We start from the raw sequence: 26,363 nt of genomic DNA on the forward strand, positions 1-26,363 counted from the left end.
CATCAGCAGCGAGCCGGTAACGTGGCTCACTGCATCTCGAAAAAACACACGGAGCCAACCGAGCAGTCAGGGAACCTGCCTCATGTGCACAGCCTAAAACCAGGTTAGCTGAGCTCCTGCTAAAGGCTCTGCAGTCCACGCTGACTTTGCACGAAGACTCACACCATCAGTTTCACCAGCTCATCTGCTCAGGCAGCATCCTTCAACAGCAAAGTGGCAAGATCTGAACGCTGCCACAAGCACTGCTGCAGTGATCATCCAAGTGGAACCCTGGAGGGTGCAAAGCTACTGCTGAGGATTGCAGAGAAAACCAACAGGCACCAGATTTAGCAAGTAGGAGTGGTATCCACACAAAGAACTTTATTTTAATCAATACAGCAGTGAAAAAGCAAACTTTTAAAGAAGGAGGGGGAAAAAAAAGAGAGCTTTATGTCTGTATGTTTAGTAAAAACACTTGCTCTAAGACAAAAATAATTTACATTCTGATAACTCACATTCAAAAACAGAGAAAGGCATCAGGGCATAACATTCAAATGAATACCTAGTAAAAGCAGTAATGTATTTGTATTAATAATCAAGAATGTAACACTGCAATATTTAATCTTGGATCTGTGTATCCAAACGTCATCTCCTACACAGCAGTAACTGAAGACAGATACACCATTAGGAGCAGAGACACTGATTTCTGTTACATTAAAAAAGTAGGAACTGTACTTAAAAATCATCTCCAAACTGGCACCACTCTGAGTGGCAAACAACAAAAAATAAACACTGAAATAGCTAAAGAAAAATATTTTAAAAAGAAATTCAGTTAACAAATAGGAATCACGATGCAGGATTACCTCTCCTCCAAATATCCACTTGATTATTTTGCTCCAAGGTACATAACACAGCACACAGAAGAGTTATTCTATTTTAGTATAGTACTAAAATGCAGGCTTTTGCCATTTGGTCCATTTACATTTTGTTGATTATTTTAGCCTGCTGTATTGGAAAGAAAAGTTGTGTGTCTCTGAATCTTTGGATGCAAAAAACAGAGAAATTACATTCTTCAGCATAAAAGCAAATTTTTGAGAAACTTGTGCATTTCTTCTTTTTTGGGGGGTTTTTCTGGTTTTTTGTTTGGTTTGGGTTTTTTTTTTTTTTTTTTTTTTTTTTTTTGGTTAAGCACATTTATTTTATTACTTTCAGTCATGCAAAAACTGTGAATTAATCCCATTCCAGATGAGAATTTTACCATAAAATTTAAATAGTCAATTTATCAGACTACAGAACAAAGGAAAAAAGCTTAATCCACATAATATCTTGCTACTGAACTCTATTCAGTTAGTCAAATTACAATAACCTTATACATTGGCATTCTTAGAGATGCAGGCATAACAATTCATTTGGAAAAACCAAAAGACGTGTTTAAAATAGAACAGATATGATAACTATACTTACTCATTTTTACATTAGAGGCTCAAACATTTATAAAACTACATGTATCCTCGACAGAACACAGACACTACATTGTTTAAACAAACTACAAGTAACCACTGCAGACCAAACAGTAATACTAAAGAAAAATTAATATTATTACAATATCAAATCCTTATCTTTCCTAAAAATTCAAGTGCAAATCACAAGTTGCAATTCAAATGTGTAGAGAGCTTGAAATGAGTAAAATAATTCAGGTGTACAACACTACTAATATTCTGTGTTAGCCACATAATATTCAAATAGAGATTGGAATTTCAATTAGGGGAAATATTTTTTAGTGAAGGAGAGATAAAGTCAATGGCGTTGTGTCTCTGAAGGAGCAGGAAGAATCCTCCAACAAACATTCTGTCATTGCCAAATTGTGCCTTAGGCACTATACTCAATTAGGTCGGTTTAGGCAAGTAGATTTGCAAAGCAATCACCTGTACAATCACAAACACAATCTATTCACACTCTGAAGGTATGCAGCCTTCAATCAACATCTCATAGTGTCTTATGGAACACATATATTATTCCTGTAGCAATAAGCACAGAAGACCTGTCCTAAGTCCCCCACCTCCACACCAATGCTTTAGTTTTTAAAGCAGAATCCGTATTTCCCAAATTTGATACTCATTCTCAGGACTCTATAGGGCAACTATCACCTATTGTATTATGTTAACTTGACATATACTACAGTAGAATTAGATATATACGTGAAAAATCCAGTTTGCAAAGATTACAAATGTATCAAGCTGCCAGTAAACAGTTCCTATATCTACATATGACGGTGCAAGTTAGCAGTGTCATAAAGGCACTTGTCTCTCACAGACAGTACTGTCTTCTCTAATCAGTCAAAAATAGATCTTAAAAATGTTTATTGTAACATCCGAAATGGTTTTTACTCCTTAAAGTGGTGCAAATCATCATCTATAGAACAATAATTCATTAGTTCCTCCTGAAAGAGCTGAGTGCAAATTATCCGTGATTGAATATATCTTTACACTTAATTCATTTTAATGCCATGCTCTCAAAAAAAGTCAAAAAACATGCTATAGTAGAAATGTGATTGGCACTAGCAGCCACAAATAAAAAGGTAGGTGCATACAACAGTATACAAGCAAGCTTATTTATGAAGCTACTAAAACAATTAAGTGAATGAGTTGCAAAGAGAGACATTTCCCACAAGTCTTTCCAAGACATGCTTGAAGCCACACCTGACCATGTAGCACACACTTACATCTTAGGGACATCTTTATAGCTGGCTACCTAATTTTACAAAAATAATTCCAAAATGCACATTTCACTTCAAAGTGAACTCTGTTTCTGTTTTCGCCAAATGTGAAAACCAGATGCAACAGCAGAGCTTAAAAAGACACCTAAGCAGCCACTACATAAAGTTCAGTGCAGTTTTCAAGGGTTTATGGATGGCAGCTTGGAATCCTCGAAATCCCCTTTATCTGTTCGGTATAAACGTACAGATTTTCCTCTCCAAGTCTCAGTACCTTAAAGCAGTAACTTGAAAGAATTTCCACCAACAAAAGACCTGGTTTTGCAAATCAAAGGGCTCAGGTATTACAAAAATTGACATAATTGGTTTTGCCTATGTAAATGCTAATTTGCAGCTGGCATTATAGGTCTGTTAACAGAGAAATCTAGATGGTATGATGGATGGAATAAATCAAGTAAATCCAAAAGCCAGCAGGCTTTTTGCCCTTAGTACTTTATGTCATAACAGCACATTAAGAGTACATCCAGACTGCTGTGAAGTTGCTGGATGGAGCCTAATGCCTGAATACTAATTTTCATGTCCAGTCTCCTTAAATAGTTTTGCCAGTACTATACCACAAGGAAGTTTCTGTGTCTTTGAAAAACCTGCATTCACTGAACATTGCACAAGGCTACTGAAACAAAAACAAGGAAGAAGAAAAAAAAAAACAAAACAAGCTATTTGATCAAGTATTAAGCTATTCCTTCAGAGAATTGCACTTCTTTGCTTATAGCAGTGACCAGAATTGCTGATGGTGTACTGACAGTTGCCATGGCAAGTGGGTGACTGCGTGGGATAGCAGACATATAGCCAAGTCAACTGCTTATGCAATCTCCATTATTTCTGCAAGCACAGAACACTTTATTATGTGCTGCCAATGATCTTCATAAAGTGCCAAAGGGAAAAATGTTCTTCTGTGTCAGGCCATGGCTGTTTCAGTATTCCCATTCATCTGTTTTCATGTCCAGATAGTAAAGAATATTCTGTGCAAGCTTTACTGCCTGCTTCCTGGCAGCCTTACACCGCTCGTCACCTTGCGGATCAACAGCGTCCAGGGCTAGAAGTTGTTTTGTAAGAAGTTCTTCCAGTCTCATGTAATTTTTATCCGTTCTGTTTCCATCAAATGAAATCACCTCTTGCTGAATTTGAGACAAGTTTCCAAGAACAGTCCAAACTGCTTTATGAGACTGATGTTCAGCAGCAGTTTGCTCTGGATACATTTCCCTTTTTTCCAGCGCTTCCTTCAAATCAATATATGTTATAAGAGTCTGAACTTCAATTACTGCTCTTCTCCTGGCCTCTCTAATACAGGGATTTTTTCCTGGACTCACTTCATCTAGCTGGGCAATTAATCCCTGCAATTCTGCTTTGGATCCCAGATACAAATCAGAAGCATTCTCCGTTTTTAAAAGTAAAGAATTAACTTCCTTCATCTTCTTGCGGATCTCTTCTATTTTTAGAATGGACTGATTTTGTGCCAAATCGTAAGCCTGAGTAGAATTTGCTTCTTCATCCAAGTCCAGGTATTTCTGCAATTTATTGATCTCTTCTATTACTTCCTTTCTGTAATTTCTTATTTCCGTGTGACCGCAGACATCTAAAGCATCCAAATCAGCAATGAGGCCTGTGAGCACACAGGACAGATGCCTGCAGGTATCATTACTGCTCACTCCCATTAGAAGCGCAATAAGGGTTCCTCTGGCTTTGTTCACATCACACATTACAGAGTTAATTTTGGAGACAGAAGGATGTGCATCATTAGAGAGTGGCAGGGACAGCTGTTGCTTTACACCACTCTCTATAATCTCCTGAACAGCACATACCTTTGTCAGAGTGCGGTATCTTGCTTTGCGTAGAGAAACTTTCCCTCCAGTTTTCACCTGGGTAAGCCTCAATACAATGTCCTGAATTCCTTCTTCAAATTCATCACTTTTACAGTTTCCTCCTTTATAAAAAGGTGTGATCTCGCGTTCCACAAGTGACTGTGCCTCCTTGAATAAAGCCTCTATTTCCAGTCTGCGGGGATGGTTTGCATTTTGTTCCAGTTCCTTCAGCAGCCTCTCGGTTTCCTGGGCAGCTCGCTTTCTGGCTTGCTGAATATCCCCCTTCCCTTCGGTGTCTACAGAATCTATTTCAAAAAGCTGTTTAGTAAGGCTCCTTTCCAATTTCTTGTAATCTCGGTCGGTAGACAGACCACTGAAGACAGCCACTTGCTGTTCAATCTCCTTGACTTCTTTCTGTATTTCATGTAACCGTTTTATGGATGGGTGTTGGTTACCCATATCCATTCCTCTTCTCTCGTCCAGCTCCAGATAAACTACAAGGAAAATGAGAACAAGACTTGCTTAAGTGCTACATGAGCACGCGTTGCAACTTTTACATTCTGAAACATTTCAGCATTACAGCTATTTTAAGTATCTTCACCAATACGAATAAACCACTTAGCTGATATTTCACATCCCTTTAATTTTTTACACCTTTCTCCCGGTCGGGCCGCAGGGGTGATGCTTTAGCTGCCACACGCCCAGCTCTCGGCTGTTCATCCACAGCCTTCCCCACCTGCTCTGCGGCTGAAGCCGCCGCAGAACAAACAGGGCACCCGCAGCCCAGGGGAGAACCCGGAGCGGGGCGAGAACAGCGGCCGAACCCGACGGCCCTCGGGTGCGTCAACCCCAGGGCAGCGCTGCCTTCCCCGCACATACCTCGCTCCCCGTCATCACTCGCCGCCCCAGGCCCCTCCATGGCCACAACCTCCCGCCTCCCCCGCGGTGGGGCCCGGCGCAGCACGAAGAGGAAATGACACCGGGCCACCGCCGAGGCACCTGCGAGAGGTTCGTCCCCACCGGCCCCGCAGCGAACCCGCGCGGCGCCCCCGCCCCGCCTCACTTGGTCAGTCACTCACCCGCCGCCCGGCGCAGGACCCGCTGCCCGGCCCGGCGCTGCGCCACGGGCCGAGCGCCGCGAACCGCCCGAGCCCCGCCCGGCCCAGCCGCGCGGAGGGAGGCGGAGGGAGGCGGAGGGAGGCGGAGGGAGGCGGAGGGAGGCGGAGGGAGGCGGAGGCGGGCCCGGCCCCGGCCCGGCCCCGCCCCTCCCGCAGCGCCCGCGCGGCAGCGTCGTAAAGCGCCGGGACATGGCGGCCGCCCGGGTGCTGCGGGTCGGTGGCGGCTGCCGCCGCCGCCTTCTCGCCTCCTCCGCTTCCTCCTCCGCCGGCGGCTGCGCGGCTGAACGCGGGGAGCGGCCAGACAGCGCGGTAAACCCGGGTGGGGGTGGCAGCTTCTGCGGGGGCCGCGGGGAAAGCCTCGGGGGCCGTCGCCCTCGCTGAGCCCGGAGCGGCGAACGTCCCCGCTGCCCCCCGGTAACGCCGGCGGGGCGGGGGCGGCCGGTAGCAAACCGCGTTCCCTGCGGCCTCTGGTTTTTGATGTGCTTGTTGAGGGCCCCGGTGTTCGGTGTTGGAGGGGTGCTGAGTTTCGAGCTGTCGGGTAACGCCAGGCGTTCCCGAACCCGGCTGGGGCAGGCACACGCCTGTGTATGGGCACATGGATGCAGGAATAACGACGGTTTTAGGAAAACTCAGAATCGCAGAATCATAAAATATGCCGAGTTTCAAGGGACTTACAGTCCATTTCCTGGCCCTGCGCAGAACAGCCTCAAGAATCGCACTGTGTGCCTGAGAGGGTTGTCCAAAAGCTCCTTGAGCTTGTCAGACTTGGGGCCGTGACCCTTTCCCTGGGGAGCCTGTTCCAGTGACCATCAGCCCTCTGGGTGGAAAGCCTTTAATATCCAACCTCAACCTCCCCTGACACAGCTTCGTGCTGTTCCCTCGGGTCCTGTTACTGGTCACCAGAGGGCAGAGATCAGCGCCATAAAAAACTTGCATACTTGCTAGTTCTCTCCATAAAATATTTTAACAGAGTATCAGTAATAGAAAAAAAAAAAGTTGATTTAAAAAATACCCCTGTGATTCATGCCTATGTTAAAAGAATTAAAGGTATCTTCTCTGTAGTGCGTTTGTAATTAAAAGTACTTGTTAATGTACAGTGTTGTTTTTGGTCACAGTAAATAAATGGGCTTTATTTCTGAACTTGCTGTGCTTGTATGCTTTAAGGTTCCATGGCGTTTGGGAATTTATTCCAAATGGAGACGTTCTTCAGAAGCTCTCCTGCAGTGCTGATAACGTGTGGTGTCTGTGTTTCCTAGGGCCTGGGTTTCCGCCCCCCCGTGCACTCGCACAGCGACTGGATCGGGCCCCCGGACAAGCACTCCAACCTGCGCCCCATCATCTTCTACGTGCCCCCCGAGGAGTCGGCGCTGGAGCGGCGGCTGCGGGAGGCGCGGCAGGAGGCCCAGGCCAGCAACCAGCGCTTCTGGGCCCGGCACAACCGCGCCTTCCACCAGGTGAGCCCGGCCTCGCACCCGCTGCTGCTCAGCACCCGCCTGCCTGCCTGAAACCGGGGGGGCTTGGCCTCTCTGAGGTGGGGCTCAGTTCTGCCTGCTGTTAATGCGCTCGGGGTCACGGAGGAAATGATGATTTTGTCGTTCATTTCTTTAAATGATCACAAAACTAAAAATCCCACACATTTTATTGCTGTTTAGTGGCATGAAATATTTGCTTTTTTCTGTCTTGCACTGAAAGTATAAAGTTGTAGCTGCCCTACATGCAAGACCTGTCTGTGACTAGAGCAGCTGTTGAAAATGATTCCATGGCTGGTTTTTCTCTTTTCATAAGTGAGAGAAATTTGGTGTTAATTACCAAGACTGAATGAGATTAAATGATATGTCCCATTTGACTCGCAGTGTATCCCAGAAAGGCTAAAGTGAGTCTGTCTTCTTTCCTGATTTTGGCATCTTCAACCAGTATGGCCTTTTTTGGAAGAACAGTAATAGTTCAGTAATTCGCCATCATTTATGATGTTGAACATCATATCCTCTCAAACTTGCAAAGATCCCAGAAAAAATGAAGCTTGTTTTTTTTAATTCCACAGAACTGCTTTTTACATCTGTAAAACTTAAACACAAATTATTATTGTGCTTCCATCTAAATAATTGTAACTTTTTTAGGCTGCATGCTTTTCTCTATGCTCAAAATCTCAGTTATACAGTATAGCACATTTCTGTAGTTTGTCTTATAAGCTGAAAAGTTTGAATCCTGTCAAACAACACTTAAGTTTGGCTGTAGCTTTACTCCACAAATCAGTTTTATAGGTGTCAGTAGGACACTTGCATGAATTAATTGATGCCTGCAGGTAGCAGGATCTAAGTGACAATGTTACCAGTTTAACTAAGTCACTGGATTAAGAAAAGTGTTTAGCTGACACTTCCAACTATAAGGAGTATTGCTAGTTATTTCAGAGGGTGTTAAACACCACATTGCTATGTAATTAAAAACAATGGTGAACTTCAAGGACTGACTACATCCAATTCTAATGTGGAAAAATGTTTTAGGAAAAAGAAGAATTTATTTATTCAAGACTGAAAGCCAAGGGTCTGGAAATGAGAGATGAATCAGGTTAGTGAGATCTTTGTTAATAGTTTAGGATGCATTCTCAATTCTGTTTAACTTTGGATTTTGTTAGTTTATGCTCTTTGCATTCTGTTACAAGTAAATCATAGAGGTAGGATTTAGAAGTGTTTTCCGGTGTGTGATAAAAAAAGAGAGGAGGAGCTTTTCAGAGATGTGCCTGTGGGGGTCAGATCATCTGTTGCACTGTTCCCCCTCTAATTCCTTCCCTGCAGCCAGAGGGAATGTGCTGAAATCCTAGCCCAGTAATATAATAATCATGTAGCCTAAGGAGGAAGGGGCTTTTTACTTTCACACCTCCTAACCCAGTGAGCTAGCTGAGATAAACATACAGAGCATTTGCCTCAAGTGCCTGTTATGGTTGGGTGGATAAATTCAGTCTTTGGCTTCAGGTCCATGGTGTATGCAATGAGTACAATATTTTTCCTTGAGGGAGAGTAAGAAAGCTTCCAGGGAGATGGCAACTGCTATCTGCCTGTCTCTGCCTGAGCACAGTTGCTGTTAAATAGTTGTCTCTCTAATTCATTATGTGAAAATGAAAACAAAATGCCTTCATAATAATAGTGAATTGGGCATTGTAGTATGAGGTTGAACACTTTGTTCGCAGAATAATGATGTGCTTGAGTTTAGTGAAGCATCTGCTCTGATGATCTGTGTGTCACAGACCATTATTTTTCTTTTCTGTTTGTATCCTGGTGATCAGTGTGTGGTTGAGAAATAATTTTAATTAAGTTCTATGTTGTTTCAAAACCACTTCTTTTATACTGCTATTTTGATTTTTTTGTTTTGTTTTTATACCCTAGAAGTAAAAGAGAATGACCATGTACTTCCATTAAAAATAAAATTATATCAACTGCATGCTTTGGTTAACTGTTCTATAACAGAGCTGTGAGTGTATATAAAAATAAAAATACACATGAACAGTTGGAACAAAACTAACTTTTCTACAGAATGTATCTGTTTTGCTAATAGCAGTGTGAAGAAACAAATTAACTATAGGTGTTAAGCTAGCAACCTTCAAATGGTTTTAGAGTTAATTTATCCCATATTATGTTAATCCATTGTAGTATGTTAGTTTTGTAAATAATGACAAATAGAACCAATCAATAATTTACATTCCTGTGATCAGTCTCAAGAGCCTTAAAATGCATTTTGGAACAGTAACAAGTTGAATATTGCAATTCCATCTTCCTCATTATGGGGCATTCAAATTTGACTGTCATTTTAAGGACACTTTGTGCCAGAAGGTTTGTGTAGGAATTGTCTGGTAGAGTTGAGAATATTTGCTGGTTCTCAGGGTTAGACATCTGTGCTGTAGCCACAGGTCTTCTTGTTCTTCCTTTTATATTCTAGTTATGAGTGACATATTCAAAATCATCTTTTGTATTTACTTCTCAAAATAATTGCCTACTAGATTGTTCAGAAGTCTGACTGAACATAAACTTTTTGCCTGAAGTTACTTGAAATTTATCAACAGTAACAGAAAAAAAAGTACATCTGAAAATACCATGTCAGTTTTGGATAGTGTTCTTTTGATATTTATGGACTTGCTTTAGGGGAGGAAATTAAGTTACTAAATGCTCTTATTGGTACTGCTAATGCTTCAGCCCTGTGAGAAACTATTTTATTCAAAGGATAGATACTCCTAGATCTATGCACTTTTTCATAGAGGTTCACTAGTTTCCTAAATAGTCTAAGAGCTGATAAACTTTATCACTTCCACAAGTAATAGGAGTTTAAGGACTATACCAGCTTCAAGATGATCAGTATTTTTAATCTGCTGTGCTCCCTCGATAAGTTTTAAAAAGTTGAAAGATAAAGGCATAATAACTTGTTCAGGGTTACACAGAAAGCTTGTAGGAGCAAGGAGTCAGACCTAGCATCTGAACCCAGTGTTTTAATCCAGAGAATTGCCTTGACTTTATTACACCAAAACCTATTTTCAGGTCAAAAAGCAACACTGAATGCAGAGGAAATGGCTGACTTTTACAAGGACTTTCTAAGTAAAAATTTTAAAAAGCATTTGCAGTATAACAGGTATGTAGAAGGTATTTATGTTGACTATTATACATTACAGTCTAAGTGAAAGGTAAAAGATTAAGTTTAAAATTTGAATTTTTTTTCTGTAATTGGTAAAACAGCACAAACCCCTGTAATTTTTGAATTTTTTTTTCATGCTGTTACTAGCATTTGACAGAAATTTGCATTATCATTTAAGTTCTGCTGCTGCTTGTTGTTGTTTTAGTGGAAAGATAAGCTCAAGTCTGAGATTTAAAGAGACAAGATCAGGCACATTTTATTATCCTAGGGCATGGGTCCTTTCATGCTGCTAATTGAAACTGATAAATATGCAAATAAGTTGAAAGTTCTGTATAACAGATTCTAGCTGACTGTTAAAGAAGAACTAGTAAATGTGATTTATCTCAAAGGAAAATTGTTTAATGGGAGTAATATTTAATAATCTTGGGTCTGTTATTTTGCATGTGTATAGTAAAAGTGATCAGCTTTGAGTTTGGCAAGGCATTAGTAAATTGATTACCTGAGCTTGTCCTGGGTAGAAACTCAGCTACAGCTTGGTAAACCCACATCCAACCCTTCAGAACATCTGCATGGTTTCAGTCTTACTGTTTGTACAACAACTATATAAACTGGATTGGGGATCTGAAAGGGCTGAAAAATGCAAGCACACATACCCCTGCAAGTAGCTGTGCACACTTGAAAAAGGGCTAGAAATGAGGGAGGAATGGGAAGGTGGAGGAAGACAGCAGTTAATCCAGGCATACTGACCACTGAATATGAAAGCACAACTCCAGTTTCCTCTCTGTATTGGATTGAGGGATTATTGGGGAAAAAAGTGTCAAGTGTGACTGGGTTCCTAATGGTGTGATGCTAGTGAGAACTCTGCCATCACTGCAACTGATCTATAACAAATGGTGGCTTAAATTTCTTCATATGTATTGTGTATAAACCATAAAATACTATCCTGTAAGAACAATTTAACTGTAATAAATATTTAAATATGCATGTCTTGTCTTGCCCACAAAGGGGTAGGGGGGAACCTCACCATAATCCAAAGCAACAGCATGAAAAGATGGAAAGTAAGAAATTGGTTTTAGTGAAAGGATTGTCATTAAATTGCCTATAACTGATAAGTGGGAATGCAAAGGGTTTATCTTAGAACTGGTCACCAGTTGCCTTTGTTGTAGGGACCTTAGGAAAGTGTCACATCTTCACGGTAAGATAATTCAGGCTTTGTGCTTAAACTTGACCTTCCTTGCTGCTGACTTGTAAAATCAGGTTGTGTCAGCTGCATTGTTGTAGTTTCAAAGTGGAACTGCACAGCCCTGAAAACAGTAGAGCTTTTTACAGGCACTCTGAGGGGTCATATTTATAAAAATCTGTTTATGCATTTAGCTATATGTTCTTTTGCAGTATTGCCAGCTGGCCTGAAAACTGGCAGCTAAAGTGTTGCAACATCTAAAATTCAGTTAAAATTGAAGCAATGACTGTGCATAGATGCCTTGAATATTTAGTTCAGGGTATTTAGACTGGAAATACAATTTAGTTTAGGAAAAAAATTCAAGAAGGATATAGGAAATTAAACATGAAAGGAGAAAAGAAACAGTTGCAATGTTAGCATGATATTTTTATTTAACATGACATTTGAAGGGGTAGCTCAGTGCTGCCTGTCAGTGTGAATTTGGCTACTATCCTTACTGAGAGGTTGGTATCTCAGGCTTATGTTAGATCTGTGCATGCAAGGTTTGCCCCAGACATCTCAAGAGAAGACCTAAATCCCAGTCTTCTAGTTCTAGAATTCTACGTATCCTATTGCTTCTTGTGACCATTTTACATGGGAGTGAGATCCTTGTTAGAACCTAGAAAAAAATTTTGGCAAGAACTTGAAGCAAGTTCTCAGAGGTTAAAAAGGGCTGATGCAGACTATACTGTGTATAATTTGAATTGGTTACAGAAGCTGTGCATGATTCATAAAAATTAAATTATTTAAAGATATAAAGACTAATTTTGGCAATATTAAAGGCATTATCCTTAAAAGATACTGCAGTAGAAAGATAGTGTTTCCCGTATTGGGTTACACAATTAGTCTTTGAAGTGTGATTTGATTTTATTTTTTCCTACCCTTGTATGAGACCAACTCTGCCCTTTTCAACACATGCGTCTTCATCCACACACAAATATCTTACCTGAAGCACAACACTGGCAGGAAGTTAGTCCAGACAGCTTGGTGATCAGCTTTCCTTCTGAAACATGAGACATGGTTTTAACTATTTTATCTCACCTGATCTCAAATACAGTTGCAACCCTGTAATCCACATATAATCTGTTCATGGATGTGGATATACACATAGACTTTTTCATAGGTTATTTAACTCTTATTAGACAGGAAAAGTGTTACCACAAAGAACAGAAAATGCAAGTCATCACTGAAATGTCATTTGTCAATGCCAAAGGATATTTTAATATAATTGTGTATCTTTTTTTCTGTTCTTGTTCTGTGTGCTGATGATCTTCTTGGCTTTGGAATCCTAGAGATTGGTATAAACGTAACTTTAGGATCACATTCCTCATGGGACAAGTAGCACTGGTGAGAGCTCTGAGGTGGCTTCGTCGGAGAAAGAAAAATGTAGAACAGTAATCACAGCTCCATGAAGAATGCAACACTATATGCTATAAACTTGTGGTTTATAGTAATGTTCAAAGTCTGAATGGTTGATGCAATAATTACTTGAATTTTTTTGTTAAACTATGTAAATAAAAGTCAACACTGGTCTTAATTTATAATCAGTGTGTAGATTTCCTTTATCCTTTATTCCAAGAATATCTAAAATATTTCTCCACCAAAACACGACCAAGAAAACTTTTAAAACTGTTCCTTATTCATGTCAGATGGAATGGGTAATGACTGTCCTGTTTCTGCTATAGAGTTATGGCTGCTAAATAACATGGGATTCAGTGTGCTGTACCTGAACTCTGGTCTCAGAATGATGTCTCCACCAACTATATTAGTTTATAAAGACAAAAATGCCTCATTTTGCAGCAGTTGCCTGTCTGGGGCAGTAGCTATCCATAAGTAATACAAAATGGGTGAAGGAACAAGTTTGATTTGTGAGTGTATATACCATTTGTGAGTATATATACCATCAATTTAGAATAATCCTCTCTGCAGTGTGATTGTATGCTATTTTGAATAAATATTTAACAGATGATTTCATCAAAGTGCTAATGCAATAGGATCTTCTTAGATTTTTTTTTTTTAATTAAGAGAAATGTGCCCCCCTTGGACAAAAGCTCCTCTGGCCTATGATTGATAAAGATTTTAGTTGCTGAGCAATAAAACAAATGTGCTGCCAGTCATTTAATCTTGGTAGAAGACAAAGCTGGTAACTGCTGTATGGAGAACAACACTACTACCAATATGCACTGCTTTCTCCTGGTTCATTTCATTCAAAAAAATATTCTGTTCTCACCAGTTTCTCCCAGGCACTGAAAACTACTCTCCTGAGGGTGATTTTTGTGGCCTCCAGGTAGGTAACATCAATTGGAACGAGGTTGGTTCAAGTGAAGTCCTAAAATGTTATGCCATGTATTTGTAATTTAAAAGAGGTCTCATTCCTCAGAATGTTCTCTCTGTCCATTTATACAGCTAAATGATTTTTTTTATCCAGTACCTACTAAGAGGATTCTGTTAAAAAGAATCTATGCTGTCAGATGAAGTGTTTTCCTAAAGCTGTGCTGTAGGGATGGTTCTGCTTTTGGAAACATCATCTCAGTAGCCATTGACCTATTTTTGATATCTAAACATGACATGATTTATTCGCAGACTTTTTCAACTGGAGCAAAAAGAGCTTTGTCCGCATCAGCTATAATAATTCCTCTGCAAAATGAAATAAATGTTACTGATACAGTAGCAGACCATAGTGTTTCATACAACTATGATATTATTGGGGCTAAAGTGGCCACTGAGTTGTGATTTTAAGTGTTCTTAGTAAATGAAAACAGTCATTATTGGTGTTTGCTGAGATAATAACCAACACTTTGAAAATATTTGTGAAAGTTACACTGCATCAGTACTGTAAAGGGTATATATTTATTAAAAATTTTTAAAATGACATGTTAGGAAAATTAATTTTTGAAATAGACTACTGTGGGTATATAATGTAATTCTTCAAGGATTTACAGTAAATCATATAATACAGTTTGTAAGCTTTGACCACAATGTGAATGCACACATTAATAGATAGTTCTTATGTAAACCAATAATTAGATAACACCAGAAAATATCCCAGAAAGGGAGAGACCAGAGCACCAGTGGACTGGTGGTTAATGGCCATATGTTCTGACAGCCTGTGTATAACATCCCTAAGGTAGTTTCAGATGTACTTTAAATGGGTAGAGATCAATCAAAAGCATTTTCATTTTCTGAGCTGCTCACTTCCATTAACACAGACGTTTTTGTGTCTGCCTGCTGAACCAGATCAGGAAATTGATTCACTACTAGAACTAATCCAAGGAAAAAACTGTTCGATATCAGATGCGTTTATGTGCCTCATGATGCAGATACGTGTTGTTTGGCATGGGGGAGCTGTGGGAATTCAAATAGAAGGTTTGGATTGTGCTTCAGTAAATTCACAGTTAAAACTGTTTTCTGAACATGTAATTTTAGTGTTGGTCACACAAAAACAATATCAGCATACAATGGATCATGCTAGGATTAAGCTGCAAGCTGCTTTGTCTTTTAAATATCTCCAGGGACGGTGACTCAACCACTTCCCTGAGCAGCCTGTTCTGCTGCCTGACAACCCTTCTGGTGAAGAAATTTTTCTTAATATCTCATGTAAACTTCCCCTGGCGCAACTTGCAGCCGGTTCCTCTCATCCTGGTGTTATTTGGGAGAAGAGACTGACTCTCACCTCTCCACAACCTCCTTTCGGGTAGCTGTAGAGAGCAGTAACACTCCAGTGCCTCCCTGTCCTTCCTGAATTGAGGGGCCTGTAACTGGATGCAGCACCTGAGGTGTGGCCTCACCAGTGCCGAGTACAGGGGAGTGGTCACTGCCCTGGTACTGCTGGCCACACTATTGCTGATACAGGCTGGGGTGCCACTGGCTTTGGCCACCTGGGCACACTGTTGCCTCATGTTCAGATACTGTTGACAGGACCTCTCCTTGTCCTTGTTGACCCTCACCCCATTAGCCTTGGCCCATGAATCCAGCCTGTCCAGAGCCCTCCTGCCCTCCAGCAGATCACACTCCTGCCCAGCTTGGTGTCATGTGCAGACTGAGAGTGCCCTCAATCCCCTCATCCTGATCATTGATAAAAATATTAAACAGAACTGGCCCCAGCACTGATCCCTGGGGAACACCATTAGTGACCGGATGCCAGCTGGAAGCAGCACCATTGACCAGCACTCTGGGCTCAGCCATCCAGACAGTTTTTAACAGTGAAAAGTGCACCCATCCAAGCCATGAGCAGCCAGTTTCTCCAGGAGGTTACTGTGGGAAACAGTGTCAAGGGCTTTCCCTCATCCTCTTCGCAGGTCCTCTTGTCACAGAAGGAGATTGGGTCAGCCAAGCAGGACCTCCCATGTGATTATTCTCTGGCACTTCCCTGGTTTCTAACACATCAATATCCCTTGTGTCACTGCTGCCACATGGATCTCCATCCCCCACCTTCATCGAGACAGCAGATGAAAGGACCTCCCCAGCACACCATCCCTCAAACACTGGTGTGTTGCCCCCAGGCTATCTCCAGGCCTGGTTTCATCCTTTTCCCCCTTCAGATTCATTAGGATTCTCTGTGGAGTGCTGAGTCCCTTCATCTAAAACCTATTGAGGGAGTGAGGTATTTATCTATTAGGTAAGTGTTGAGGTCTGATTTAAAATACCTAATAGAACCACTGTGAAAAGATGTTATTAAAATAATCCATCTGAAATTTTGAATCTCATTACTAAAAACCACATGCATTTACTGAGATAATTACATTTTCTGAACAGCCAAAAACCGTATCATTTTCACCAGTGTTGCATTACTTTTGTTGGGTTTTTTTCTTGACTGAGAGCAATTGCAATAACACCAGCTGCTTTCAGATAATATTGATCATAAAACCTTTATGCATCAAAGGAAAGCCAAGGAGATGCCAAAGACTACTAAAAATAAAATTTTTATGAATACAAAAGCCTGCTACAGTAACTGAAGCTAGTGAAATAGATCAAAGAGTGACTTTTCTGTGCATATTTTCTGAGTATAGGAAAAATACAGGGGAGCCTTCTTATCATTTAAGTATTTAGCTAATCCTGTCAAAAGGAGCAGTATTTCATATTTAGTAGTGTCAGCATGTGCCTTTTTAGTCTCTCATGCACTCAGTAAGTCCATAATAAAGCAACAGTATTTTGGTAATATTTAAGTTGTTTTAGTTTGTATTGACTTGAGGTGGTTTTGTTTGGATAATATGTGTGGAGTTTTGCTATTCACTGAATTTCTCTATTGGAGCATTAATTTTGATAGAATATGAGAGGAGTAAGAGGAAGTGTCAAATGGGGATTGAGCCACAGACTGACTAAAGGCTGGGTTAAAGTGATTGCAGCATCTTTATATATGATTAATAAAGACCAGTGCTTCTTAAAAAAAGAAGAGCTTTTCTCAATTTCATGAGACGAGATTTAAAAGCAATGATAGCAGCTATGGAGGAGACAGCTTCTATGTTTAACTGAACATTCTTGGGGATAATATTAAAATCTAGTTCAAACCTCAGATTTTCTATTTAGAAGCTTACCCTTCCTGGCCCCATTTCAAGTGGACTGTCCTGCTTGCAATTTTTAGCTTCCACTGTCACTAAGCAAGATTGGTACCCTACAGAGGTAATCAGATTTAGCCAAACAAGAACTTAATTTACATCCTGTGCAGAGCCCACAGGCCAATCTTTTGCATAAAGACTGGAAGATTGAAATGTTTTCATGAAAGGATAATATATGCCTGGAACTGTAATATGCATGAATAACATTTTCATACTCAAAATTATATCCACTGATCACTGTAAACTGATTCACAGAATAATAAACCCATAATTGAATATTCAAGTTCATTTCTCAAAAAAAATTAGTAAGGGAAACACAGCTCACTTTATTTCTTAACAGTTTATGTCTTCAGAAGAGTTTATAAGTGCATGGAATGTAATCATCTTGAAGTACATACTCATTAGTATTCATAATTATATAAATCACTTCTTTGTGCCTTGGCTTTGCATTCATTAATGGATTAAGATTTACCCAAGTATTGTGAGATTTACTTGACTGATATATTCAAACAGCAGATGCTGTGGAAGTGCAAAAGCAGTACATTTGGCTAGAAACAGTAAAGGCAAAAAAATACATGATCCCTTTTCAAGTATGATCTTACTCAGAAGAAGTATTATTGTGTAGTGACTTACCTACCTTAGGGTGGTCCCAGGTGTGTTGTGACCAGGGCCTGAGACACCAGGAGGCAGCAAAAATGACTGTATGCATCTCCTGAGGCTGCCCAGAGGCAATTAGCACCAGCCTAAGCCAGAGCAGCCCTGAAGCTACTGTGATGGACCATGTCTGCATGAGTTTCCAGCAGCCCCCCTGCCAGTCAAGGCTTTCTGGCATTCAGCAGTGCTCTGTTCACACCGCTGCCTCCAAAGAACCCACTGATAGGATTCAGCTGCAGGCTTGGCTGTGATACTTTCATCAGCTGAGCCAAAACACATTAACAGGCAAAACACAAGTTTCAGAATCATAAGAAATTCAGGTCACTATTCATATCTCATTGTAAAAGAACTTCCTGTTGACAAATTGTAAGAAATCCTTGCCATGGAAAAATTCTCATATGATGATTGGGGTGTAGCATACACTGGCTCTTTTGAAAGGGTTTCAGAAAAGCTACAGACTTTAATTTCTGGAATAACTCAAATAATTAGAAGTCTAAATTTTTGGGAGAGAGCAGAGGGGGTATGTGTTGTTTTGCAAAACAGACTTTGTAGTTAAGGCTATTTAAAAAGACAAAATCCATGAATTTCAAATTTCAAAAGAGACTGACTGCCTTGATTGCTTTCCAAGTGATTGTATTATCCTGTCGTGTCATATAGAAAATAGCTGGTATGACACAGCATAAATATTCTGCAACAAACCAAGTCAAGTCAGTTCTGACCTTAGTAGCTCTACAATAAATGCTTAGGTAGAAAACACTTATTTGTTGAAAATTGTATAAGAATGGAAGACAAAATGAAAACTCAGTTCCAATGAATATTTAAGAAAATGTCTTCTGAATTTATCAATCTTCTTTTCACATTTACCAAAATAGCATTTCACTTTTACTGTCATGTCTGGAAAACCTCCAGTTTCTTAAGGCCTCATGAAAAATTCCACCCTGGAAAACAGAACAAAATACTAAGCTGACATATGAGTAAATAGCCACAGGTGCCAATTTGTGCCAAGGAAGAATTCCAGCTCACTTCAAAGAAAAAATCAGTTCTGCCATAGGAAATTACAGAGCAACTTGAATTGACAAGAGATGCTCAAAATTAATTCGTTTGCTGTCTCTCCCCTGGTGCTGCTTCTGCAGCTGGGAAAAAGGGAGTCTATTCAGTGTGACACCAGAGGGCTTGCTGGGCATGTCTAAGTTACCACGGTATCTCAGCCATAAATCTTAGTACCACAGGACTGAGTAAAACAGGCTGGTGCTGGGACAATGTGGCTGAAGAGCTGCCACTGGGCAGAGCACCTTTCCATTGCATGAAGATTTTTCTCAGGCTTTTAAATCATGAGGTTCACAGTTTCTCTAAAAGCAGCAAAGCAGCTTATTACTTACTATCTTGAGTCTATAATTTATAGGTATTATCAAACAGTCACTTAGCACTCAATGTTCAATTTCATATGTAATTAACAATGTCATTTCAGCTTTTAGTGCTACTATATGTTTACATGTAAATTAGAAAAGCAATCTCACTTGTTTACAATATGGTCTTTGGTTTTGGGCACTATGCAACAGAGTTCATAACCAAAAATTCAAAGAGAGAAAAGAAATGAAATTAATGAGAAAGATGGTTAAAACAGCATTCCAGCCTTCTTTGACTGCAAAATGAGTGGGATGGGAAATGACAAATGTGTAAATCACCCTTTGAAGGAATTTAGAGTGCTTTCTGCATTGGTGCACAATAAACCTGGCAGCAGCATTTTACAGTTATGTAGCTAATTACAAGGATGTGGGGCACGTTAAACTGCTGCCCACAATGGAACCATTTACAGGGTAGATTTCTGGTCAGTGCTATACACTGAGGAAGGAAGATACTGTTATTCATCAGCCTATTCTGTGTGAGTCATGGCAGCTTTCAAACATATGGTGATGGTGTACTTTGTGGCCCTTCATCATGTAATATGAAGTGTAACACTGTGTAGGCAGTACATTTCACTTTCATGGCTAATTTATATTTATCAGTTGTTCCCAGCTTTCCCTTAGTGTTTACTGAGGCATGTGTCAGTTCCTGTTTACAGCTACGTTATCTTCAATAGGTAGAGTTTGATACAAAACTGCACTATATATGTCTTTGAAACAATTTCAATAGATTCAACAATTTCAATATATTTGAATTTCAGCTTTCATTAAAAATAATTATTCTTTTAGATATTAAGGAATAACCTTATGTTAAAACACACAGATTCAAAATCTAAAGTATTGCATATGGCATGTTTCAGCAATTTCCCTGAACTTTCCCAGGAGACTGTAGTTAATTGGTGTGGCAGAGTGAGCTGTTCTGTGTAATCAAAACACCTCAAACAGTCCAGCTGTTTTAGGTGAGAATGGTGTCATAGAGAACCATGGCAGCATGGATTTCTTCCTTCAAAAAAATTACTACAATCTCTACTCTGAATTTTCCTATGCCGAGCTGGCCGCTGAAGTCAAAGGCCAAGGAGTCCTGCTTTAAATTCCTATTTATAATTGCCCTCTAAAGCAAAATGGTACCCTCAGAATGTCTGTAATGACCTACATACCAATGAGGTAACTGCCTTCTTAGCCAGTTGCTGCATAAATTACCTAAATTACTTAAATTGAATCTAGTCTTTTTGGCACAAGGAAAACCTTCAGAACATGATATGATGCAGCAGTGTCTGCCAAACTTGTCAAATTAATAGCATTCCCTCACTGGTTTTTTTATACCTATACTGGTCAATAAAATACCTATTAGGAATATAGGTGGAGTTAGGAGGAATTGCTTTCTTCAGAAATAGACACCTACAAGACTGCTTTCTAAGGCCTCCTTTACACCCCCTGAATATAAGGGGTACACTGAGTGTGGGTAGGCTAGGTTAGAGATGGGCCCCATGGAGGTCTTGGGCAGAACTATCACATGAAATACTTGAGGTTGTCCAAATCACACAGGGAGCAGGGAGTAGTATAGGATTGAGAAGGCACAAAGTTGATTTTAAACCATTCTCTCAAACTCTTCTCATCTGGGCTATCAGTCTCAGTTCTAGAGCTTTTGGAGGCTGTCCACAGGTTGAGTTCATAAGAATATTTGCTCTCAGGTAAGTGACAGAAAAGCCTGCAGAGCTAAGACACACCATCCATCTGGTAGGAATTATGCAATCATCTTACTGGTGTTTTAAGTGTAAGCCTTGATACCAGTGATGTACATATCTTGCTTTCTTCTCTATCATTGTGAAGATACAGAAGAAATGAAGAGTGTGTCCATAGAATGTCTTTAAGCCTAATACTTTTCAGTGGACTTACCTGTGAACAAGTAAGAAAATGTCGTGTTAAAACAGATTTAAAAATATAGAATTCCAATACAAAATATAGGAATTACAGCATCTGAAAATTAAGCAAAAGCTCCACAGTACATACTTGCTGTAGGAAGAAAGAGGCAGAGAGGAGAGAGGACTCATATCCAAACCCTTGGGAATAAGATCATCTGTCCTTATCCTGCATCTGCTCTGTTTCCCAGGAGACAGGATGAGGAACAAAATATCTAGCACAGGCAGTTCTGTTTGCTATTGATTTTTAGAGTGACTCTGCCCTTCTAAGCCCCACGTCCTGTCTACCATCCATCTAGCCACAGGCATATTCAGAGAAGCCATTTTCTGTACAGACATAATTGGTCATTGGCACAGAAACGACAGAAACTATTGTCACACAGCAGAAACATTTCCATTTTACTTTCCCTTGGGGCAAACTGTATTACTGTGAAGTCCCCAGTCCAGTGCAGTTGGGTACTGCCCCTGAAATACCCTCTTAACCAAGGCAAGCTCCAACAATGAAAAGTGGATTAAAATGGCCTCCCATAAAAAATGAGAAATTCCAATCAACTTTGGATGCCAAGTGAATTTGGTATAATTCCATACAGAGTATTAGCTAAGGAGGAGGGAAAAGCATTTAATGGAAGAAAGAGGTATAAAATTTTGGCAGTTACTGTGCCACGTGCAGAAGAGGAATACATCAAGTGAAAGGGAGGTTACTGATAAATCTGTCTTGGGAGCAAGCATTTTGGGTAGTGACCATTGCACAAACAATTGCAGCCCTTTAGGCTCAAGAAAGATGAAGCAAATAGGAGCAGAGAAGGGCAAATTGAATAATCAGGGAGATGTAGAATCTCTTTTAAAGAGATTAAGAGTTCAGTTTGTTTAGCCAAGTAAATTGATGGTCATGAGGGGAGAATGATGTGCAGAATCTGCTACACGGGAGAGTGGAGGAAGAACAAGCCAAGAGAGTTGCCCAGGGAAGAATCTTCTTTTTCTACAATAATTTAATTAAACATATAAAAGAGAAGTGTTACCTGTGAGGACTTCCTTAGAAAAGCCAACACATGGAGAAATGGAGCGAATCACTAGCCAGGGGAAAGAGCCAGGAAAAAAACCACATAATTTGGCACAATATCTATATGTATATATTACCCTTGAGACTGCACTCTGGAGGAGTGATGTTCTTGGGCAGGAAGGGCACAACACCTGCTTGGTTTCCAATAGACTTTGATAATTACATTTAGAAAAAGACCAGATCAGGTGGTTATCTTTAATGGCTTTTAGACTTCGGAGACTTGGTTGTCTTTCATCAGTAGGTGCAAATTTCTGCTTAGAAAAGGTCACACAGGCATACACTGGCATTAGCATTTCTTGTGATTAGCTTATGCATGAACTTTTAATAAAAGGCATCATCTGAAAAACCACAGTTTTATGTAGGAATCTCAGTGAGAATAAAGATAATAGATCTCCTATATCTGTGTGAGGAAGCACGAGTCTTCCTGGTGCTGAGGCAAGTTTATGTTCTAGTCTGTGATTCTGCCTCATGTTGATTGGAAAAAAATTAGTGCTTTTCCTACATTTTCAAAGATTCACTTCTCAAAATAAGAAAAATCTCATACTGGTTAATGAAATTATCCCAGATTTACACTGATGTGTGACTGAAATTACAGTCACAGCCCTCACAGGTTGTTTTGTTTTGGGGCTTTTTTTTAGGAAAAAGCATTTTCCATAATGAAACTTGGGAGGATTTAATGAGAAAAGGTTATCTAAAAGTCTTCCTTGACAGGAGGAGGAATTGTAGGATACTCAAGGATCCTACAATGACTACCGAGATTACCAAGGAAAGAGTCTCACCTAATCTAATTGCAAGTAATCTGACAGCCAAGCCTGATGAATTAGCAGATCTCTAAAGGAATGCTGACAAACCATGTAAGTAATAAAGAGCTGGTGTTCTCAGAAAGGGAAGGGGATAATGGAAGCACTAGGAAAGCAGGCACTTAGAAATCAGAAAAGGCGATCCTTTTTTCTCCCTGCTTTTACCTACATGTTCCTGGGTTTGAACAAAGACACATGATTTTGTGTTTGGAAGAGTTTGTTTGTTGTGTTTGTGGAATAAACTTTTTTCCTATCAATGCTAGGCATTATTCCAATATAAAGGTAAAAAACGGAGCTGAGTCATAGTTGGGAAGTAAGGATGTGGGAGGGTGAACAGAGTACTGTACCACAGACTGAATGTTATTATTCCAGTAGTGGCCAAGGCTGATATTCCACCAACAGCATGTTTTTTCTTTCCTCTGGAGGATCTAATACACTTCTGCAATGGTTCAGTGGCTGAGGTAGGTGAATACAGAAATAAATGTAACTTCCTGTGACTCATATGCAGCATAATAATCCTCATAACCTTGAATGACCAACTGAAACCCCAAGAGAAAATAAACTCACTGAGAAGTGAGAGTATGGAGGAAGGAAAGGAGGAGCATAAATGGAATGTTATCTTTCTTCATGCATAAGCACTAAAAGTCATGCAGAGTGAATATGGAGAAGAGAGTGTTCCTAAGCTAGAAAGGTGCTGGTAGTCAACCATGAGCTGACTATGGAACACAGAAACAAGTGAGGAAGAAAGTTGCTTCATCTTTCAATGAAATGTATGACAGAAGTAAAGACAGAACAGAAATTGCTGGTGGAGCATAGCGAGTATGTAGTGGTGTAAACATTCCCTCGTAGAGGTGGGAACCTACTCCTTGAATGCAAGGAGTAAAAATACAAGTCTAATTATCATCACAAGCTCTCCTCTGTGAACCCTTTAGCTGTTCAGAATTTTGATGTTTAGAAAGAGGATTTTGGAAAATACTGACAGTGTCTGTAAACTCATATAGCATAGAGTATCAGAACTTGTCAAAGGGTGCAATCCTTAGCTCCTTGATCACTTACTACTTTGAAGATAACAGTGGAAATTGGGATATATAAATATAGCTGTGTTGCTGAAATTGTCTAGTATTTTTCTCTATGTTCACATTAATATTGACATGCAAATTCTCTAACTCTCCAGTGGTTATTTTAACTGTATTACCTGAGGTTTAGAAGTCTGTTTTTCCTTACAGAACTGTTTTAAAGCTAATTGAATGTGCTGCTTAAACCTTTCAGTCAGTATGTTTTGTTCTTTAGCAGCAGCATAGCTCTGTAATAACAGAGAGATGAAAAAAATCTTGTTAACAAAATGTTAATGTCCAGTGCAAGCATCCTGCTCTGTTTTGAAAAATATAACAGAAATTAACTGTTAAGAGTTGAATTAACTCTGCATGCTTTATTTCCTTGTTATTTCTCTGTGGATAGAAAACAACAGGGAAAAGCAAACTGGCTCTCATTTGTTACAGCATCCTAGAAATCCTTGTGACTCTGAAAAAGGAGAATTCACTTGCATGTAAATAAAACTTATTGACTTGGGAAGCAGGATCAAGATCAGTGTTTATTTTACTTAGAATTAATGCTTTGCCTGACAGTGAGTTCCCAATGGTAAGTTCAGGCATTTGACAATGAGTCAAGCAAAGCAAAACAGAGTCCTTTTACCTCAAAGTGCTTGAACTCCCTGATAAAAAGGTAGCTCCGCATGCAGTAATTGCACATATGAACAAAAGAGTTGGACTAAAATTGTGGCTAGGAGTGTGTACTTGACACTTCTGAGTCTTGTGCACTGGTTTTTATGCTTCCTCTTTTCCATAAAGGACATTCTTGTAGGAATTACAAACTAAAAACATATGCAGCTGTCAAGTGGTTGTGATGAAAGGCCAGACAGGTTGCTGAATCTGGCCTTTCAATATTTATTATTGCCAGGATGCTTTTAAACAGCACTTTAGCAGCAGCTGAAATTATTCCAATGTAGTACTTTATTGTGGCCCATATTTCTAAAATGAAATCATAGATTTTATAGACTATAATATTAGATTGAAGAAAATAAAATTCTCTTTTGGTGGGAAGATCCTCTAAGACAGAAGGATATATATTTTTTAGTACAATGGTAAAATAAAATGACCCACATTTCTTAAATGAAGTGAACCTGAATTTCTTTAGAGGCTTGCCCCGTTTGTGGATGTCAGTTTAGCTGACCTCAGTTTGCTGTATGTATTTCTCACACTGTTGCACTTCAAAAATCTAAGAGCTTTGTGCTGCATTAGTTGAATTGTTTGCTTTTTGCTCTCCCACTGTGAATTACAAACCTCCCTCTCTCTTCCAGGAGAAGAGGGAAATCGTTGAGACTGAAGAATCCAGCATTGTACATAAGGTGTTTTGGGGCTTTGTTTTGGTATGCATTCAGATGTCTGCAGAAAACCATGGTGACCTTGCTGGTGATAGGCAAAGGATTGCAGGAGTCGCCACCCATAAAGGTGGAGAGACTGGAAGTTACCAAGACTGGACATGGCACTTAGTGCCATGGTCTAGTTGACATGGTGCTGTTCAGTCATAGGTTGGACTTGATGATCTCAGAGGTCTTTTCCAACCTAATTGATTCTTTGATTCTGTAATATACTAGAGACAGCATGTCTCGATAATTTAATCCAAAAATCAGGGCATGCAGCATAACTAGTTCCTTAAGAGAAAATGGAAATGTGGGCAGTGAATAGTTTTTACTGCTAGATAAACCTGGATAATTCTCATGTAGGTGAGACAGGAAAAACAAGATCCAAATGAAGAAGAACTCTTCGGATATTTCAGGTCAGGCAGTAGCTTCAGGAAAAATCATGTTCACCAAGTCTCTCCTGTGTCTATCTTCTGCTGTGTGCCATAAACAGAGAGGAGTAACACTGCACTTTAGCTCCATTGAGCTAATCAGCCTTCCTGCAGGAGGGAGCTTATAGTGTGTGCTGTTTATGTGGGAAATTGCCAGGATGCATATACTTGATTAGCCAGCATATTATGAATCAGGGTCATAGCTGGAGTAGTTGCTTTGTTCAGAGATGCTCACATCCCTGAGGTAAGAAGCTAATTGCAGGAAATCTTTTAAAGCAAATGTGTGATAGGAAGTAAGCAATGAATATTGTTTATTCAAAAGGCAGGAGTGGTTCCTTTGAATCAATTCTCTTGCATAATTATGTAATTAGGGCATGTTCTATTTTTAATTAAATCTCTTGCATATTCATGAGAATACTCTGAACCTGTGGACCAATTGGCATAACTCTTTAAAACGTAGTTTGTATAAAGGAATGCCCTTCAATCTTTTTTCTCCCTTCCATATTACTGTGCAAACATTGTTATAGTTAGGCTGTATTGCCTGTCAAAAGTAAAATACGGTTAATTAAACTATTAATATAAAATTGCAGGGAAAAGTTTTAAATGGAGATGAA

General features: G+C 39.8%; 2 protein-coding genes and 1 long non-coding RNA gene across 4 annotated transcripts; 1 reads left to right on the top strand and 2 right to left on the bottom strand.

The window, feature by feature from the left end:
• Positions 1-325: 325 nt before the first annotated feature.
• On the bottom strand, positions 326-5,714 carry BAG5 (BAG cochaperone 5). The gene is made up of 2 exons (XM_069018367.1): positions 5,634-5,714; positions 326-5,048 (listed from the first exon to the last, which is right to left on the bottom strand). Exon 2 carries the CDS (start codon positions 5,017-5,019, stop codon positions 3,667-3,669), a length of 1,353 nt encoding a protein of 450 aa, XP_068874468.1. The 5' UTR covers positions 5,020-5,048; positions 5,634-5,714; the 3' UTR covers positions 326-3,666.
• Positions 5,715-5,829: 115 nt separating this feature from the next.
• COA8 (cytochrome c oxidase assembly factor 8) lies at positions 5,830-13,052 on the top strand. The gene is made up of 5 exons (XM_069018368.1): positions 5,830-5,981; positions 6,929-7,126; positions 8,174-8,237; positions 10,196-10,286; positions 12,801-13,052. The coding sequence occupies exons 1-5, from the start codon at positions 5,862-5,864 to the stop codon at positions 12,904-12,906; spliced, it is 579 nt and encodes a 192-aa protein (XP_068874469.1). The 5' UTR covers positions 5,830-5,861; the 3' UTR covers positions 12,907-13,052.
• On the bottom strand, positions 11,875-17,878 carry LOC138111886 (uncharacterized). 2 transcript variants are annotated; one of them, XR_011151491.1, is made up of 2 exons: positions 17,701-17,878; positions 11,875-12,511 (listed from the first exon to the last, which is right to left on the bottom strand). It is a non-coding gene; the product is annotated as an uncharacterized lncRNA (long non-coding RNA). The 2 variants fall into 2 exon arrangements; XR_011151490.1 differs by having other exon boundaries at positions 17,697-17,878.
• Between the last annotated feature and the right edge of the window lie 8,485 nt (positions 17,879-26,363).

The sequence above is a fragment of the Aphelocoma coerulescens genome, chromosome 5 (genome assembly GCF_041296385.1).
Source record: "Aphelocoma coerulescens isolate FSJ_1873_10779 chromosome 5, UR_Acoe_1.0, whole genome shotgun sequence".
Taxonomy (NCBI): domain Eukaryota; kingdom Metazoa; phylum Chordata; class Aves; order Passeriformes; family Corvidae; genus Aphelocoma; species Aphelocoma coerulescens.